Source organism: Rutidosis leptorrhynchoides, chromosome 7, assembly GCF_046630445.1.
Source record: "Rutidosis leptorrhynchoides isolate AG116_Rl617_1_P2 chromosome 7, CSIRO_AGI_Rlap_v1, whole genome shotgun sequence".
In the NCBI taxonomy this organism is placed as follows: Eukaryota; Viridiplantae; Streptophyta; class Magnoliopsida; order Asterales; family Asteraceae; genus Rutidosis; species Rutidosis leptorrhynchoides.
The window spans coordinates 169755618-169774592 of record NC_092339.1 but is presented as its reverse complement, the minus strand read 5'-3'; the positions used below and the strand labels follow the sequence as shown (position 1 = coordinate 169774592).

The 18975-nt window shown below is 32.5% G+C and overlaps 1 protein-coding gene across 1 annotated transcript; it reads left to right on the top strand.

Annotated features, from left to right (window-relative positions):
- The first annotated feature begins 642 nt into the window (after positions 1-642).
- LOC139859779 (protein FAR1-RELATED SEQUENCE 11-like) lies at positions 643-18225 on the top strand. Its single transcript, XM_071848553.1, has 5 exons — positions 643-750; positions 822-1078; positions 1169-1262; positions 1387-2088; positions 17923-18225. The coding sequence occupies exons 1-5, from the start codon at positions 643-645 to the stop codon at positions 18223-18225; spliced, it is 1464 nt and encodes a 487-aa protein (XP_071704654.1).
- The last annotated feature ends 750 nt before the right edge of the window (positions 18226-18975 follow it).

The following is an 18975-nucleotide window of genomic DNA, read 5'->3' as shown; positions in this document are numbered from 1 at the left end:
GGTTTTGTCGTGCGTAAAGATAGATCTGACAGAAAAAATAATAGGATAGTTCAGCGTGATATTTATTGTCATCGAGGAGGGAAAAAACTGCTAAAATCAAAGCATCAAAGAAAAAGAGAGTCGATAAGATGCGGATGCAATGCTCATATGCGCATTACTTATAAAAGAATCTATGATATATTTCCCGAAGAATGGCATGTTACAAAATTCGTGAAGGAACACAATCATGAATTATTGTCACCTGAAGCAATGCGTTTTCTTCCTGTCAACTGTACTATCACCCCCGAGGATGAACAACAGATATTACTATACAAAGAAGCTGGACTAAGAGTTCGACAAATAATTCGAGTCATGGAGCTTCAGAAACAAGTAAAACATGGAGATCTTTCTTTCCTTGAAAAAGGTGTTTTTAATTTATTTGCGAAAATGAGTAGATTGCACGGAGCTAGTGACACAGTGAACCTTATTGAGTATATGGAAGATTCAAAACTGCAAAATATGAAATTTCAGTATGTTTGCACATTAGATGAAGACGAGAGGTTAAAAAACTTATTTTGGTGTCATGCACAAAGTTATGAATGGTATGAAAAGTATGGTGATGTAGTTTAATTTGATACAACTTACAAAGTCAATGCCTATGATATGCCATGTGCACTTTTTATTGGAGTTAATAATTATGGCAAGACTGTGTTGTTTGGAAGTGCACTTCTTCGTAACGAGACCATTGATACATTTAGGTGGTTGATGAAGGTATTAGTTTAACATTTGTATGTATTATATACATTATTATTTTTTCTTACTAACTTATTTTATACATTTAGACTTTTGTAACTACAATGAAAAAATCACCAAAAACAATCATCACGGATCAAGATAAGTGGATGTCTGAAGCAACTGCGATTGAAATGCCAACTACAAAACACAGCTATTACATATGGCATATCACTTCCAAATTCAATTGTTGGTTTACTGTGATTCTTTGTACTGAGTACCAAAACTGGTGTCGTGATTTTTATGTCCTATATAGGATGACTTCAATCGTAGATTTTGAGCAAAACTGGTTTCTAATTTGTAAAAAGTATAATTTGGAGAATAATAAGTATGTCCAAGGTTTGTACGAATTATAAGAGTCATGGGTACCGGCTTATCTGCGCAACTACTTTTTTAGAGGAATGTCATCTACGCAAAGGTCGGAGAGTATAAATGGAGTCATCAAAAGTTTTGTGTCATCACATACAAGTTTGAGAGAATTTGTCAAACAGGTATTACTTAAACACTTACTGTATCGTAGATATCACTTACTACATCTTATAAATTTGTGAAACCCTTACTGTATTTTAGCTATCCCTTTATCATTTTAGAATATTTTCTTAATATGGTTTTCAGTTTGATCTTGTTGTGGAAGAAATGAGAAGCAGACAAATGCATGATTATATGTTAGCTACACTTAATCCTACTTCTTTAAAGACAAAATCCCCTTTAGAAAGACAAGCCTATGAAGTTCTTACCCCATTTGCTTTTAGAAAGTTTCAAGAAGAATTTGAAAGAGCGAGTCTATATCTTATCAATCGTTTTAATGGAAATGAGTTTCTTATAAGATATTATGAAGAAGGGAATCATAAACTTCATAGCGCTTATTGGGATGGATATACCGCTTCGTGTAGTTGCAAGAACTTTGAGTTTTTGGGAATACTTTGCCGCCACATTTTACGGGTATTAATCCATAAGGATTGTTTTATTCTTTCACATGAATACTTGCCGCGACGTTGGTGTTTTGATTCATTGCAAAATGATAATGTGGTAGAAAACATATCAATACCATCGTTGGACAACTCACCTCTTATACCAGGTAAGGGCTTAGATAAAGGAAAGGAAATTTTATGCCCTCCAAGATCAAAAACAAAAGGTCGTCCAAAGAACAACCGACGTTTGAAGAGCGGGAAGGAATTGGCGAGTAAGACCCGTAATAGATGTTCTATTTGCAAGCAAATTGGACATACAAAACCCACGTGTTCCTGCAAGGAGAAGATTATTGATGTTGGTCGTGCTTCATCAAATTTGCAAGCAAATCTGAAAAATGACTCGAAGGTTTATGAAGGATTAAATCCCGTGTTTACTGTAACGACCCGGCTTTTTCGACTTGCTTTTGTGCCTTGTATTTTTGCGAAACTGCGTATTTGTGCGTACTGCGTTACTTTATTACTCTGGAACCTTGGCACACGTGTTTTATATTCATATATACTTTAAAACGTGCCTTGGTATGATTAGAATGCTTAACTTGTCCATTGGATGCTTTATAACCGTTAGCGTTACTTGCCGTTACGATTAAAACGCGGACTGCGCGTACGTTTGACTTTTGTCGGAACCGGAACTTTTGGACAGCGAAATATTAATTATTATTTTATAATAATAATTACTTGGGCCTTTGGATGCTTAATTTTATTTATTTAATTGCTAAAGCCCAATAGTTAGCCTTTTTGGACTTTTTACCTTGTTGGGCTCAAGCCCACCCTACTCTAGCTAGTGACCTAATTAATTAGCCCAAATATATTTACTAGTGGCCCATAATAATAAATAAATAAATAAATAAATAAATAAATAATTAGTGAGTCATGCTAGAATTATGGATAAGGATAATTAACTTTGTTACATAAGATTCTAGCAAAAGGACACACTTTAGACACCATTAGCCAAAAAGTAAACTTTTTGTCCTTCCCCTCCCCCTCCATAAACCATCCACCACCACTACCCTAGATCTTGCCATGTCATCAATCCATGTGATCACTCTTTGCTTATAAATACTAGCCGTTAGCCTCTCATTTCCACACTTGATCATTTTGGTTTTTTCACACACTTGTTCTTTCTCTCTTTCTTTCCTTTCTAGCATTACTTGTAAGTCTTCTTTTCCTTCTTCTTTTCCTTTTCAAATTCATGATCATCATCATGATTTTATGGAGATCAAAGTTCCTTTTAGCTTTGATCTTACTTATATCTTGTTGATTCAAGCATGAATCTTTCAAGAACATGGAAGATTTAAGCTTTTAGCTTGAATCTTCATAACTTTTGTAGATCTACTTCTTTTATACTTTAATCTTTCTATTTTATGATAAAGATTCAAACTTTTGTTTGTAATCTTCATGCATCTTCAAGATCCAAGCTTTATGCTTCAAGATCTTCAAGAACAATCAAGATGCAAGCTTTCTAGCTTGAATCTTCATATCTTTTTGTTAGATCTAAGTTCTTTTTGCTTTGATCATGTTGTTTTGTGAAAAAGATTCAAACTTGTGTTTGTTATCTTCATATATCTTAAAGATCCAAGCCTTATGCTTCAAGATCTTCAAGAACACTTAAAGGTTCAAGCTTTCTAGCTTTGTAACCTTGTAAATTGTGTTAAATGGATCCAAGCTCTCTTGCTTAGGGTTCTATCACCTCTTTTGACTTAGATTGTGTTCATACTTGTTAAATTGATGTAAAGTTTGTAACTTTAGTTGTTATTGTGACTTGTATTAGTGTTAAGACTAAGGATATGATGTAACCTTGGTTCATCATCCATCTAAGACTCATGAATGAGTTGTATTCTTACTTGGTCTTAACATATTGTGTATTGATGGTGAATATTGGTCAAAAGTGATACTAAACCATCAACGAGTTGTACACTTGAAGCTACAAGCATCAAGGATGAGAACCGTGATGAGCATCGAGCACCAAGAACCCCACCGGAGCACTTGTCCACTGATTTTCGTATCTTATCAGACCACCTGGGCTACTGTAAAGTTGATTTTCAGTTAGTTTGGTTCGAGTAGATGATTTTCCGTTTAGGCCTCGTCTTAATCCGAGTTACGGTTTAGGATTTATGGCCCTCCGAGAGTCACTACACCCTATTAATGTTGTGCTGAAATTTCTGACCTACTCGCACTTAAACCGTCGCCACGGTCAAAAAAAGACGAGTTAGGTCCTGAAAATTGGTCAGCTGTTAGGGGACTCATATACAGAGCCATAGCCACTGACCATGCGTCTTTTTGATTTACGTAGAGGTCGTAGCAGCTGACCGAAGTCAGCCTATTGTTTCGATCTCTATTCTTGTCAAACTCACTTAGCTTTTATGATGATGAATGATGATGATGATGACACTTAAACTTATTTTATGCACTATTAGAAATTATTAAGACAACCTACTGACCTAGTAACATTTGATTTAGGTTGACGACCTTTCGGAACGACTTACTACTTGCGTACTTTCATTACCGACTTTACCGCTTTTATCACTGTGAGTTATAGCATTCCCTTTTTACTTTAAACTTATTTTGGGAACTGAGAATACATGCGGATTTTATGTTTTACATACTAGGCACGAGTACTTAAACTTATATATGTGTGGGTTATACAACGGCATAAACATTCCCTTTAGCTCGGTAACGTTTAATCATTGGTTTTTGAACCATGAACGCGAATCTTAGATATGGATCCATAGGGTTTGACATCCCCACTCGGGCTAGTCGCGCTAGCATTTAACGGGTGTTTAATACTTCGTAAGTCATACGCACTTGCCAAGTGCACTTTCAGGGGGTTATAAACGTTAAGTCTAGTTACCGGGTGCCCACGGTTATACATATACTTATTTATACTGATTTGAACATACTGTTTTGATACGCGGTTTGCAGCACTGAAATCTCGTGGCCTACGTTACATTACTGATACAAACAAACTATAGCTCACCAACATTCGTGTTGACTTTTTAAGCATGTATTTCTCAGGTGCTTAGACGATGTTGCTTCCGCTGTTAAACTTGCTGTTCTAGTCTTGCTGTTAAACTTGCTGTTCTAGTCTTGCTGTTAAACTTGATGTTCTAGTCTTGGTGTTAGACTTGCTGTTACAGACCTGCTGTGTTAGACTTCCGCTGCATTACTTAGAGATGTCTCAAGCATGGAACTTTACTTTTCATTAGCAACTTATGTTATTTTCAAAACGATAGCTTTGTAATGACCTTAGTATCATGTACTCATGTTAATGTTTCCTATTTATCTTTTGTAAAACGTTATCTTCTATGAATGCAAATCGATTTTCAAATAGCATATAGTGTTTGACCTTGTAATGATCCTGTTGTTGGTGATCCGTACACGATGGTTTTATACTGGGCATCACATTTGGTATCAGAGCATTGGTTGTAGGGAATTAGGTTGCATTAGTGAGTCTAGACCGGACCAAGTAGGATTCACTAATAGGACTAATCTACAACTTACTAGTTTACTTGTTTCTGCGGACCACTGCATGCTACTATGTTATATTACTACATGTTACTGCTTACTACTACTGCATGCCACTGCTTATTTCTACTGCTGTATAATCTTACTGCATGCTACTACTTACCTTTACTGCCATGCGAACTTACTGTATGCTTTTTTTACGCTGCTGCATGCTACTATCTGCTTTCGCTTATTACTTCTGTTTAGTACTGTTTTCATTGCCATGCTATGCACTGTTGTAGACGATCTAGGCTACTGTAGTTACTAGTAATGTAATCCACCTGTTACTATCATTCCACCATTCCAGAAATCGGAACATTACTTCACGCAATCTAGGAGGATTTGTCGGAGTAACCGCACCTCGAGCTCACCCTAGTTAGCCACGTACAACGTATGAACAACAGAAGGTTGTTCAGTTCCCGCAAGTTGACCCGTATCCCGTACGATTTCATGACCATCACTTATCTCTTTCATTCTTCACCACTACTCGACGATCTAACGACACTTCTGGACTTAGGTCCCTAACACTCTTAGGCAGTGGAGAAGTCGGGAGGACATCTCCTTTCACAAGGTCAGAGTGCCTTTTACTGATGCTCAGCCATACCCAAAGACTTGGGAGTCGCCTCAAGACATATCGTATTACCACTTGCTACACGTACAACTCGACACAAGACCCCAATGGAATTTATAGAAAGGAACCTAACGACACTACCTGAACCCGAACATTTTGAAGAAATTTCGGGACATTTAGGCATTGATGCATGATCTGCAGGACATACGCACCCACACCGAGGAACCGTGAGATTAACTATGTAGATTATGTTTTGAGATAGCATAGATAAAGCAACATTATATGAAACTGAGTAGAACTTGAAGTGAACACGTTACATTAACCATATGGAGCGATATTGGAATGAACGTGCGATTTAGTACAATATAATGACGCCAGGCCAGCGTGATTATATTGAAGTAAATCATACAGAAGTCCCAACGTTACTACATGAGGAATATGAAGTGATTCAAAGGAAATTTTGGTAGGAACCGCTTGAGTATACGCATTATGGTCCGTTAGAGGTAGGGAAAGAATAACCACGTAGCCTAGATACTGTAACCCAAAAATTTGTTATAGATATAGACACCCTGAATACTTAAGGAAAAAGTTCTTAAACAGGAAAAACTTTGGACTTACTTGTGGTAGAGCAATCATTACCTCAGTTATGGAGACTCGCATGGATCCTGATTTTAGTTAGGGTACATTTCTTCACAACGTTTATTGTCTCGAAGTTGTTTAATACTAGAGTGATAGAAACCTTACATCTAAGAACCTTAGTGTTATGACTAGTAAGCCATTAACAACCATGAGGGTTAAGTATTCTCTAAGACAAGTTAATGGTAATCTGACAGAGATAGAGGAATAATTTAAGGTAGTACCTTAAAATTAGCAGGTGGGTCATTGGAAATGACCTCATGTCAACAAAACTTGGAAAGTTTTAAAGTAGTAGTTGGAAGTTTTAAAGGATTAGTCATCTACGCACAATCAGATGTTATTTGAGAAGGTTGATAGAATTTTTCGCGGTAGTATAATAAGATTTAGTTGGAATGGACTTTAAGATTAACCTAATACTCATCAAGTCAGGAAGCTTGATATAAAAGTTGGAATGGACTTTAGGATTAACCTAATACTCATCGAGTTGGGAAGCTTTGATGAAATAGTTGAAACGGACTGGCTTTCAAGGATGAAAGCGAAAGATATTGATAGTGACAAGATTATTCGCGTACCTCGAGAGGATAGTGAGCCAAAAGCCATCTGGGTTACTTCAACAACCCGAGATCCCACAATGGAAATGGGAAGGGATGACAATGGATTTCATCCCGAAGCTGCCGAAAATAATAGGCAGTTATGACACTACCTGGGTTATTGGTGATCGTCTTACTAAATCTGCTCACTTTCTAACTACGAAAGAAACCGATACTATGGACAACGATACATAAAGGAAATTGTATTCCGTCACTTCGGCAATTCAAATTCTATCTTAAGGACTACCCAAGAATCTTATTCGATGCTCATTCTTACGCGACTCTGAATCCTAACTTATCCCGAAAGAATTCTTATTCGATGGTAATCACACCAACATCCTTCTTACCTCGATATTAGTCATATCAGTTCGAGATTTCCAAAATCAATGGGTAGTTAATTCCCATCCTCATACTCCCCCTTTCGTATCTCACTTATAAGCAACAACTTTACACTTAAACATTTTTGGTCGAAGGACTTATGCACTACTAATATTCATCAACCACATTTAGATCCAACAGTTTTGATTACCTCGTAACATTTTTGCTCAAATGTCACCCGAAATTTTCAAAAAAATCTTTTACTCGATTTTTTTCCAACTTGTAACCTCCGAAATATGAAAATTTAGTTTGCTAAAAAATTTTTACTTACACTATTTTACTGTGTGATCCTCTTAAAGTTTTATGAAAGTAAATTTATTTTATTTGCCGTTCGTGCGAATTTTTGAAATCATATACGTTATATACAATAAAGTAAATAATTACTTATTTTGACAGATATATATGAAATTTTACTTTTACAAATCAAATCTTTTGTTCAAAAGATATTTTACCTTGAATGGTACAAGTTGTACATAACCCTAGATTACAAAGAACTTCGTTTCTTTTCTTACATTGTCACCTAAAACGATTTCTATAAAAACTTTCGTTGCTTATTATACAAAATTTTTCGTTGCTTATTCGTATCCAAGTCATCATGAAGACTTTACAACTGTCGAAATTGAGTGATTTATGTGTGTGTAAGTGATGAAGGCACTTACTACCATGCCATGCAGAGCCTTAGGGCATCCACTAACACTTAAACCATTCAAAGCTATTGCGTTACCCCAAGGATCTTATTTGCCACGCCTGTTGGAACGATGCTCTTTCTTACATAACTCGAAGTCCTGACTTATTTCAAGAGATTCCCATCTAGCGATATTAACACCGTCAGTATTCCGACTTTAATATTAGTCATAACCTGTTTGGCTTTCTGCAAAGTCAAGAAACGATTAACTTCTCATCCTCACGCTTTACCCTTCGTACCTCACTTTTTAACGGCTTCACACGTGAACATTTTTGCCCAAAGACTTATGTTATCAAAACTACATTTAATTCATTAGTTTTCGTTACCTAGTAACATGTCAACCGATGATTCAAAGATTTTCCACTCAATCTTTTTCAACTCGTAACCTTTGAAATGCGAAAAACTATGTTTATCAAAAATTTTCACACGTTAATTTTTACACGTTGTTTATTTGTGCGGTACTCACGAGATTTATGGACAAATGAAAGTACTAAAAACTTTTCTGTCACTTATGCAATTTATAAAAGCATATATGTATAAATTTACCCTTACTTATTTTGGTTAATACATTCCAAGTTATACCTCCAAATTATTTAAAAATCGCTCCTTTATTAAGTTGAAGTCAAATGGTTTTGAGCAAATGATACACGTTGTACATACTTCTAAATTTACCAAGAACTTCGTTCCATTTATGTTGTCGTATCAAACGTTTAAAGGCTTTTCAAAACTTCCTCGGTTGATTTTATTAAAGGTTTTCGTATTAAACTACACCATGTATGGATCACACTTCTTCTCGCCCCCCGTTAGGGATAAAAGCTTACTATTAAGATCTTTATTAAAAACTCTTGAGCCACTTTGGATGGCAGATTTATAAATTTATTAGTAAGTCTTTGTGCTCGTAAAATGTTCCTCTTAAGGTTAGACTTGGCAAAAACGCGGGCCGATAAATCAGTTCTCTGGGACCCACCCAGTGGTCACCCTATCGTAGGAAAGGCATTAGGCGGGTTTCTACTCTCAATGTTTCACGACTAATCGCAACACCCTCTTAAACATCATCTCTATCAATCAGTATGTTGAGGTACAAGAATCATTTTTTTGAGATTCTTTTCACTAAGAGAAAACCATTCTTTATGACCAAGAGTTCTCGTATCTTCTCATCTGCACATCCCCTTAAGTATAAAGATAAATTCAGAACAACCCACTCGAAGAGTTCACTCTCGTTCCAAGATTACACCCTTCGTGCGATTTCTTTCGGAAATATAGTATAAAATACTTTAAGAATCTATGAATCTGGTTATCCTCTTGGAAGGGACTGCTTAAAACATCTGTAACACGGATATGGTTGCTCTACACATTCCTTCCTTCGTTGGTTCCAACTATATGTTGTTCTAGTTAATGTTAACCCTAACTTCAACATGTAACTGAAAGGATAAAGTTACGTTATGGAATTGTGTTTTCATTTCATCTAAGGATAAGTTCACCTGCAGTATGGTAAACTGGTTGATATCCTTCATTGTTCGTTCAGACCGCCCTGGAGACACTATAAATAATTATGGCTTGCATTGTATATAAGTCCGATTAGTCACTTCCAGCTAACATTTCAATTCATTTAGTCAAATGAAACGTTCTTAAATATCGGGTTCATTATGCCTATGGTCTCCTTCCGAAATCAAGGGGTCAGTAAAATCTGTGGCTAACACTATCCAGACATCAAATCACATGGTTGTGATCACCATGTTTTCCGTTCTACCTGTCAGCCTTGTATTGCGACATAAGCGCTCAATGTTTTAGATAAGTTTAGTAACATTCATGATGCATTTTATGCATCCAGCTTACTGAAGATGCCTGTAAGGCTAAAAACATCATCTTTCCCTCTGTGGATACATATATTCGAATGACATACTCATGTTAACCAGAGACGAAATCAATTTATTGATCTCTTAGGACAAGAGACTTAATTAATGGCATATACCTATCCTTACTTTTATACGCCCAAGTACCCTTCGAGGCAAATAACTCACTTCTGAGCCCACGAGTCTCACGGAACTTTGATACGCTACTTCTTATTTAAATATTGTACCATTTTTGGTCATTCCTCAAATTTCGGGATCAAATTTCCATTAACAGGTGGGTAATGTAACGACCCGGCTTTTTCGACTTGCTTTTGTGCCTTGTATTTTTGCGAAACTGCGTATTTGTGCGTACTGCGTTACTTTATTACTCTGGAACCTTAGCACACGTGTTTTATATTCATATATACTTTAAAACGTGCCTTGGTATGATTAGAATGCTTAACTTGTCCATTGGATGCTTTATAACCGTTAGCGTTACTTGCCGTTACGATTAAAACGCGGACTGCGCGTACGTTTGACTTTTGTCAGAACCGGAACTTTTGGACAGCGAAATATTAATTATTATTTTATAATAATAATTACTTGGGCCTTTGGATGCTTAATTTTATTTATTTAATTGCTAAAGCCCAATAGTTAGCCTTTTTGGACTTTTTACCTTGTTGGGCTCAAGCCCACCCTACTCTAGCTAGTGACCAAATTAATTAGCCCAAATATATTTACTAGTGGCCCATAATAATAAATAAATAAATAAATAAATAATTAGTGAGTCATGCTAGCATTATGGATAAGGATAATTAACTTTGTTACATAAGATTCTAGCAAAAGGACACACTTTAGACACCATTAGCCAAAAAGTAAACTTTTTGTCCTTCCCCTCCCCCTCCATAAACCATCCACCACCACCACCCTAGATCTTGCCATGTCATCAATCCATGTGATCACTCTTTGCTTATAAATACTAGCCTTTAGCCTCTCATTTCCACACTTGATCATTTTGGTTTTTTTCACACACTTGTTCTTTCTCTCTTTCTTTCCTTTCTAGCATTACTTGTATGTCTTCTTTTCCTTCTTCTTTTCCTTTTCAAATTCATGATCATCATCATCATTTTATGGAGATCAAAGTTCCTTTTAGCTTTGATCTTACTTATATCTTGTTGATTCAAGCATGAATCTTTCAAGAACATGGAAGATTCAAGCTTTTAGCTTGAATCTTCATAACTTTTGTAGATCTACTTCTTTTATACTTTAATCTTTCTATTTTATGATAAAGATTCAAACTTCTGTTTGTAATCTTCATGCATCTTCAAGATCCAAGCTTTATGCTTCAAGATCTTCAAGAACAATCAAGATGCAAGCTTTCTAGCTTGAATCTTCATATCTTTTTATTAGATCTAAGTTCTTTTTGCTTTGATCATGTTGTTTTGTGAAAAAGATTCAAACTTGTGTTTGTTATCTTCATATATCTTAAAGATCTAAGCCTTATGCTTCAAGATCTTCAAGAACACTTAAAGGTTCAAGCTTTCTAGCTTTGTAACCTTGTAAATTATGTGAAATGGATCCAAGCTCTCTAGCTTAGGGTTCCATCACCTCTTTTAACTTAGATTGTGTTCATACTTGTTAAATTGATGTAAAGTTTGTAACTTTAGTTGTTATTGTGACTTGTATTAGTGTTAAGACTAAGGATATGATGTAACCTTGGTTCATCATCCATCTAAGACTCATGAATGAGTTGTATTCTTACTTGGTCTTAACATATTGTGTATTTATGGTGAATCTTGGTCAAAAGTGATGCTAAATCATCAACGAGTTGTACACTTGAAGCTATAAGCATCAAGGATGAGAACCGTGATGAGCATCGAGCACCAAGAACCCCACCGGAGCACTTGTCTACTGATTTTCGTATCTGATCAGACCACTTGGGCTACTGTAAAGTTTATTTTCAGTTAGTTTGGTTTGAGTAGATGATTTTCCGTTTAGGCCTCGTCTTAATCCGAGTTACGGTTTAGGATTTATGGCCCTCCGAGAGTCACTACACCCTATTAATGTTGTGCTGAAATTTCTGACCTACTTGCACTTAAACTGTCGCCACGGTCAAACGAAGACGAGTTAGGTCCTGAAAACTGGTCAGCTGTTAGGGGACTCATATACGGAGCCATAGCCACTGACCATGCATCTTTTCGATTTACGTAGAGGTCGTAGTAGCTGACCGAAGTCAGCCTATTGTTTCGATCTCTATTCTTGTCAAACTCACTTAGCTTTTATGATGATGAATGATGATGATGATGACACTTAAACTTATTTTATGCACTATTAGAACTTATTAAGACAACCTACTGACCTAGTAACCTTTGATTTAGGTTGACGACCTTTCGGACCGACTTACTACTTGCGTACTTTCATTACCGACTTTACCGCTTTTATCACTGTGAGTTATAGCATTCCCTTTTTACTTTAAACTTATTTTGGGAACTGAGAATACATGCGGATTTTATGTTTTACAAACTAGGCATGAGTACTTAAACTTATATATGTGTGGGTTATACAACGGCATAAACATTCCTTTTAGCTCGGTAACGTTTAATCATTGGTTTTTGAACCATGAACGTGAATCTTAGATATGGATCCATAGGGTTTGACATCCCCACTCGGGCTAGTCGCGCTAGCATTTAACGGGTGTTTAATACTTCGTAAGTCATACGCACTTTCCAAGTGCACTTTCAGGGGGTTATAAATGTTAAGTCTAGTTACCGGGTGCCCACGGTTATACATATACTTATTCATACTGATTTGAACATACTGTTTTGATACGCGGTTTGCAGCACTGAAATCTCGTGGCCTACGTTACATTACTGATACAAACAAACTATAGCTCACCAATATTCGTGTTGACTTTTTAAGCATGTATTTCTCAGGTGCTTAGACGATGTTGCTTCCGCTGTTAAACTTGCTGTTCTAGTCTTGCTGTTAAACTTGCTGTTCTAGTCTTGCTGTTAAACTTGCTGTTCTAGTCTTGGTGTTAGACTTGCTGTTACAGACCTGCTGTGTTAGACTTCCGCTGCATTACTTAGAGATGTCTCAAGCATGGAACTTTACTTTGCATTCGCAACTTATGTTATTTTCAAAACGATAGCTTTGTAATGACCTTAGTATCATGTACTCATGTTAATGTTTCCTATTTATCTTTTGTAAAACGTTATCTTCTATGAATGCAAATCGATTTTCAAATAGCATATAGTGTTTGACCTTGTAATGATCCTGTTGTTGGTGATCCGTACATGATGGTTTTGTACTGGGCGTCACATTTACGGTGAAGTATCAACCATCATCTTCCAATGGAAAAAAGGAAGATATATGAACAAATATTCGTTAATTTATGTATATTAATGAATTATTGAATGCCTTGTTTCATTTTCTAATTATAGTCTGTTTATTGTTGTTTCAAGAATTAGTATCCAATTGTGTGTTTCTATTGGGTACTTTTATTGAATTAGTGTTCTTCTTTTCAAATGAAAACAAAAATCCAAACAAAAAATAACAGAAAATGTATCTCATGTATCTCTGATTGGTTTAGTAAAACTAGTATTGCTACCATGTCCATTTTCTCAAAGTCAGTGGCTTCCATGAAATTACATATTTATTACTCATTTATATTAAGAATGTTAAATGTTACTTTGTTTGGTGTATTATTACGATTAAAAAAATGGAAAAAAGGAATAATAAAGTTTGACTTTTAATGCTGTAAACGTGGGGGTGGCAGTTTTGTGAAAATAATAACGAATTAATATTTAAGAGGCAGTTATCAATAATTCGGTTGGAAGTTAGCCCCTTAAGGATAAACCTAAGGGCTAACATTAGAAAAATCCATTTAAAATACATATATAACATAAATTAATTAAAGTGTATATTAAAATGATAATGTACTTTAGTTAATATAATTAAAATAAGTATTTAAATAAAGTGTGATACTTTAATTAATAACAAAAGTATAGTATAAATAATATAAATAAATAAATAAATTTATTTATTTATATTAAAAATCAATATTTATAATATTATTAATAATAATAATGAGAAAAGTGATCAAATAAAAGATAAATTAAATAAAATGCAAAAGTAATCTAGAATGTTCCTTTTAAATAAATAAAAAATTTAAAAATACCCCTAAAGGGCTTCGGCCGAAATGTTTTTAAAAAATATATATATATGTAATTGTAATTAGTTTCTAATTATAAATCTAACTTGTTTTCCAAGCCAATTAATTAGTATAAATACACATGCAAGGCTTCATAACTTTTTCACAAACACCTTGAAACTCTCTCAAAACCCTAAAAATAATTGTAATTTTTTCTTTCTTTTCTTTTTCAGTTTCTTTTTTATTTTCTAGACGATTTTTTTTTAGTTTTTAATAAATATGAAACAAACTAAATAAAATATATATAATACATGATAAATACTATTATATATTATAGGATATAGAAAAAATAATTTTTTAGATATATAAGTTGTTTTTAGATTTTAAATAAATTAAAAACAGTAAAATTATATATGTATATGTAATCGATATATATATATATATATATATATATATATATATATATATATATATATATATATATATATATATATATATATATATATATATATATATATATGTAAAAAATACAAATCATGCTAATTAATTTATGTATTAATCAAAATATATATTATATATAATTAATTCGAATTTATATAGATTTATTATCATTATTGTTAACCGGAAAATATAAAAAAAATTGTAATAAATCGAACATTAATATAATAAATACATATAAACTGATGAAAATTCATATTATTAATATTCTAAGGTAAAACATATTTTTATATATATTCTAGATCAGTGTAATATTTATTTTAAATATATAAAGTATTAGTTTTATATATATATTTATATGTATATAAAATCGAATTTAATTAATCTATACATTTAAAATTAGTAAAATAATTTTCACATATTTTATTAGGCTTATAAAATTTAATAAATTCGAACCTTTAATTTATATATCATTATAAATATTTATTCTCTATTTCTTTATATATTGATCAATATATATATATATATATATATATATATATATATATATATATATATATATATATATATATATATATATATATATATATATATATATATATATATATATATATATATATATATATATATATATATATATATATATATATATATATATATATATATATATATATATATATAAAGGGGTTAAAAATTATTTAAAATATCAAAAATAGTAATAATTCTTTGAAACTATTTAAAACACTTGTTAAGACATATAAAAATAATTTTTATGATTTTTGAAATATTATTTATAATTAAATATGAATTATGTATTATATAAACATAAAAACAATTAAAAATTCGTAATAAATATTTTTAACAGTAAATAAAATATGTATAAAATTTTTCTAAGTTTATAAAACTTATATGAATCTGTAAAAATTATAAAACTAAATATTTGGGTCGAATTAGTATTTATTCCATAATTAAACTTTATTTGTGTATAAACCGAGAACAAATAAGGAAATAAATACAAAATAAATATAAAAATAAGATAGAAGATTATTATAAATTTTTTCTACAAATTTATGAACTTAAGGAAACTTATAAAAATTATAAACTTAATTATTTGAGATTTAATTAAATTAGAAAATAATTTAGGGAAGTATATATCTATTTTTGGAATATATAATGTATATAAAATTATATAAAATATAAATTAACTAATTATATTAATTATTAATATAAAAATCTGTAAATAAACATTTAAATAATAATTAAATATTTATTTAACATATATAATAGATATTTAATATTATACATATACCTTGTAAAATATAAATATATATTGTACATACATATACTTTATTAATTCATTAATATTATAAAAATATAATAACATAACAACATAATAAACCTAAACTTATATACGCTTAAATAAATAATAAAGATAATAGAATTATTAATACGATAACAATAAACTTATTAATAACATATTATAAATACATAAACGTGCCGTATTCCTATACGCACATAATGAGTGAAGGTTATGATTAAAAGAAAACGTATAACTTATACGAACTCACCGCTACTTACGGTCAAGTGGATGATGTCTAGGTTGCCATAATTGTAACAACCCGTCCTTATCCCCCTGGACGAAATCATCAACATCTGGTCCCATTGCGATGATCGACTCCAAGTAATGTCCTTAAAATGAGCAAATGCACAGCGGAAGACTTAATTCGTACCTGAGAATAACATGCTTTAAAATGTCAACATAAAGTTGGTGAGATATATAGGTTAGATGCTAGCAGCGTTATAACAATGGACCACAAGATTTAAAGTTTATACATAATACACTCCTCGTGTATAGAAAAGACGTTGAGCACTTGGTAACCATACTTAACATTTAAATCACAGCAGCATACTCTTAAATAAACCCTACACCGTACCAAGTGTAGTAACGAAATGAAGTACTGTGCAACCGTTAAATGCTGGTCGTCCAGCCCGGTTGGGGTTGTCAGGCCCGATAGATCTATCAACAGGATTCGCGTTTACGCTCCTCACGTAAATATTAGCTACCAAGTATAAAGAAATATGCCATGGTACAACTTAACGTAGAATTTAGTTTTGATCACTTGTGTCCATAATGTAAATCATTTATAAAACAGCGCATGTATTCTCAGCCCAAAAATATTTAGAGTTTAAAAGGGACTATATACTCACCATACTGTATTTTGTAGTAAAAATACATATAACATCATTGAACAAGTGTAGGGTTGGCCTCGAATTCACGAACCTATATTATTTATATACGACAAATAATATTATAAACACATAATAGTAATCAAACAAATTTTAAATGTTATTATTAGTGATATAGTTGTTATATTTAATATTTTATAGGTTTCATTATTTAACTACATATATTTATTTTATATAAAAGAAAATATTAATGTAGTTCAGTTATGCGTACTAAATATTTTATATAATTAATCTTTATTTAATATATTTATAATACTAAACATAATAATAATAATAACATTAATAATAATAATAATAATTTCAATAATAAAATTATAATTTTGGTAATAAATGTTAATTTCAATGATAATAAAATTTTAATAAAATTTACAAATTTAAAAATAATAATACATTTAGTAATAAAAATACTATAATACTAATAATAATGATGATAATAATAATAATAATTAAAATATCAATTTATACCTTAATAAGATTAAAAAGGAAGAAACTGTCTATGTCGGGACTCGAACCTAGGACCTTTCCCAACTGACAAACAACTCTAACCACTCGTCCAGTCTTGTTTTTCCGAAATAACTTGCAACCCAAATATATTTATCCCGTTTGTAAATCTCGTTCCAGCCCAAACAGAACCTCTAGACTGGCCTTCGGCCCAACAAACATTTAACAGGCCTTGGACCAACAACAAAGTAAGGCCCTCGACCCAATCTCATAAATCCCCATTTAATCGTTTAATGAAGTCCAACAGCAATTCATGGCCCAAGTATATTTTGTCTTAGTTAAAAAAAACCACGTAAATTGAAAAGTAACAATAGGGTTCCTAGTCGGTGGAAAAAAAAAAGAAACAACAGAAAGTAGTCGCTTTCTTTACAGCTCGATATCATTATTATATAGTCGCTATCATTATCATCAATGATTTTATATCCCGTAATCATCATCATTCGTTCATCATGTATACATTTATCATCAATCGTATCATCATTATTATTGATTCAATCATCGTCACTGAATTAGAAATAGAAGCAGGTACATAACTTTTGAATCACGAAGCAGGATTTGCATCTGTTGCAGCAACCATTTGACGTAAACAAAAGAAATTGTAATCGTAGCAGGTGCAACTGGATCATACATGTGATGGTGGTTATATAGTTAACTTTGGGTGTCGAATGGAAACTTAGAAGTGGGTTTGTAGTTTCAACGAAGAGAGGGAAGAGAGAGAGAGGTGGAGATAGGGCTATGGTGGCGGTGGTTTCTGCAGGGGTGTCGGCCGATGGTGGCTATGTATTATGGTGGTTAAGTGGCGGTCGTACAGATTATAGAAACACAAGTTTTTGGTGTTCTCTTTATGAAGGTGTTTCGGTGGTGGTGATTCAAGTTGCAACAATAGGAGCTCATGATTGTAGAGAGAGATTGAAGATGAAGTGGGTTTATGACTTCATGGTGGTGATTTAAGGTGATTAATGGTTTGGTGGTTGATGAAGCCACGATGATGGTGGTTTTAAATGAGTCTCCGAAAAGTGATAATCAAATGGTCTTCATTTGTGTTTGTTCCATCGAGCAGCAAATTTCCTTTGAACCGAAAGACATAAAACATACGAGAGAGAGATAGGGATGTTTTGTGGTGATGGTTCTTGTTGGTTTTCGACATCATAAATAATATAAATGGGATTCATGGATGATGGTTTTTGGTTACAAAAGAAAGAGTGATGTTTTCGTGTTTTTGTACCAAAGAAGAAATGAGAGAGAGATTGTGATATAGATATTTAGTGGTTCACATGTAAACAGAAGAAAATAAAGAATGAATGTGATCTGTACCAGAATTTGTTTGCATCTTTAATTGGATTCCTCTTGTAACCATATAAGGGACATAAATAAAATTAAATACTGTAGGATCGGGATTTGAAATTGATTCCACAAAACTCGTTTGTTATGTTATGCTTAATAATAAAATATATTGATAATAATTACTAATAATAATATTCATAATAATATTAAATAATAATAATAATATTGATAAGGTTATTATTAATGAGAATACTAGTATTAATAATAATAATATTAGAATAATTATAATTTGGATATAACCATTTACATATAGATTTATTTTAATCACAACTTTATTATTTTATATATTATATATACATATCTATATACACATAAATGTTCGTGAATCGTCAGGCATGGTCAAAGGGTAACTGATTA

Bases quoted from the DNA above. Each gene is read 5' to 3' on its own strand.
- LOC139859779 (XM_071848553.1), top strand. From the start codon at position 643: ATGCCATGTGCACTTTTTATTGGAGTTAATAATTATGGCAAGACTGTG. The intron at 1,263-1,386 runs GTATTACTTAAA...TATGGTTTTCAG, and splicing joins TGAGAGAATTTGTCAAACAG to TTTGATCTTGTTGTGGAAGA. The intron at 2,089-17,922 runs GTTTATGAAGGA...GTGGTTATATAG, and splicing joins ATCTGAAAAATGACTCGAAG to TTAACTTTGGGTGTCGAATG.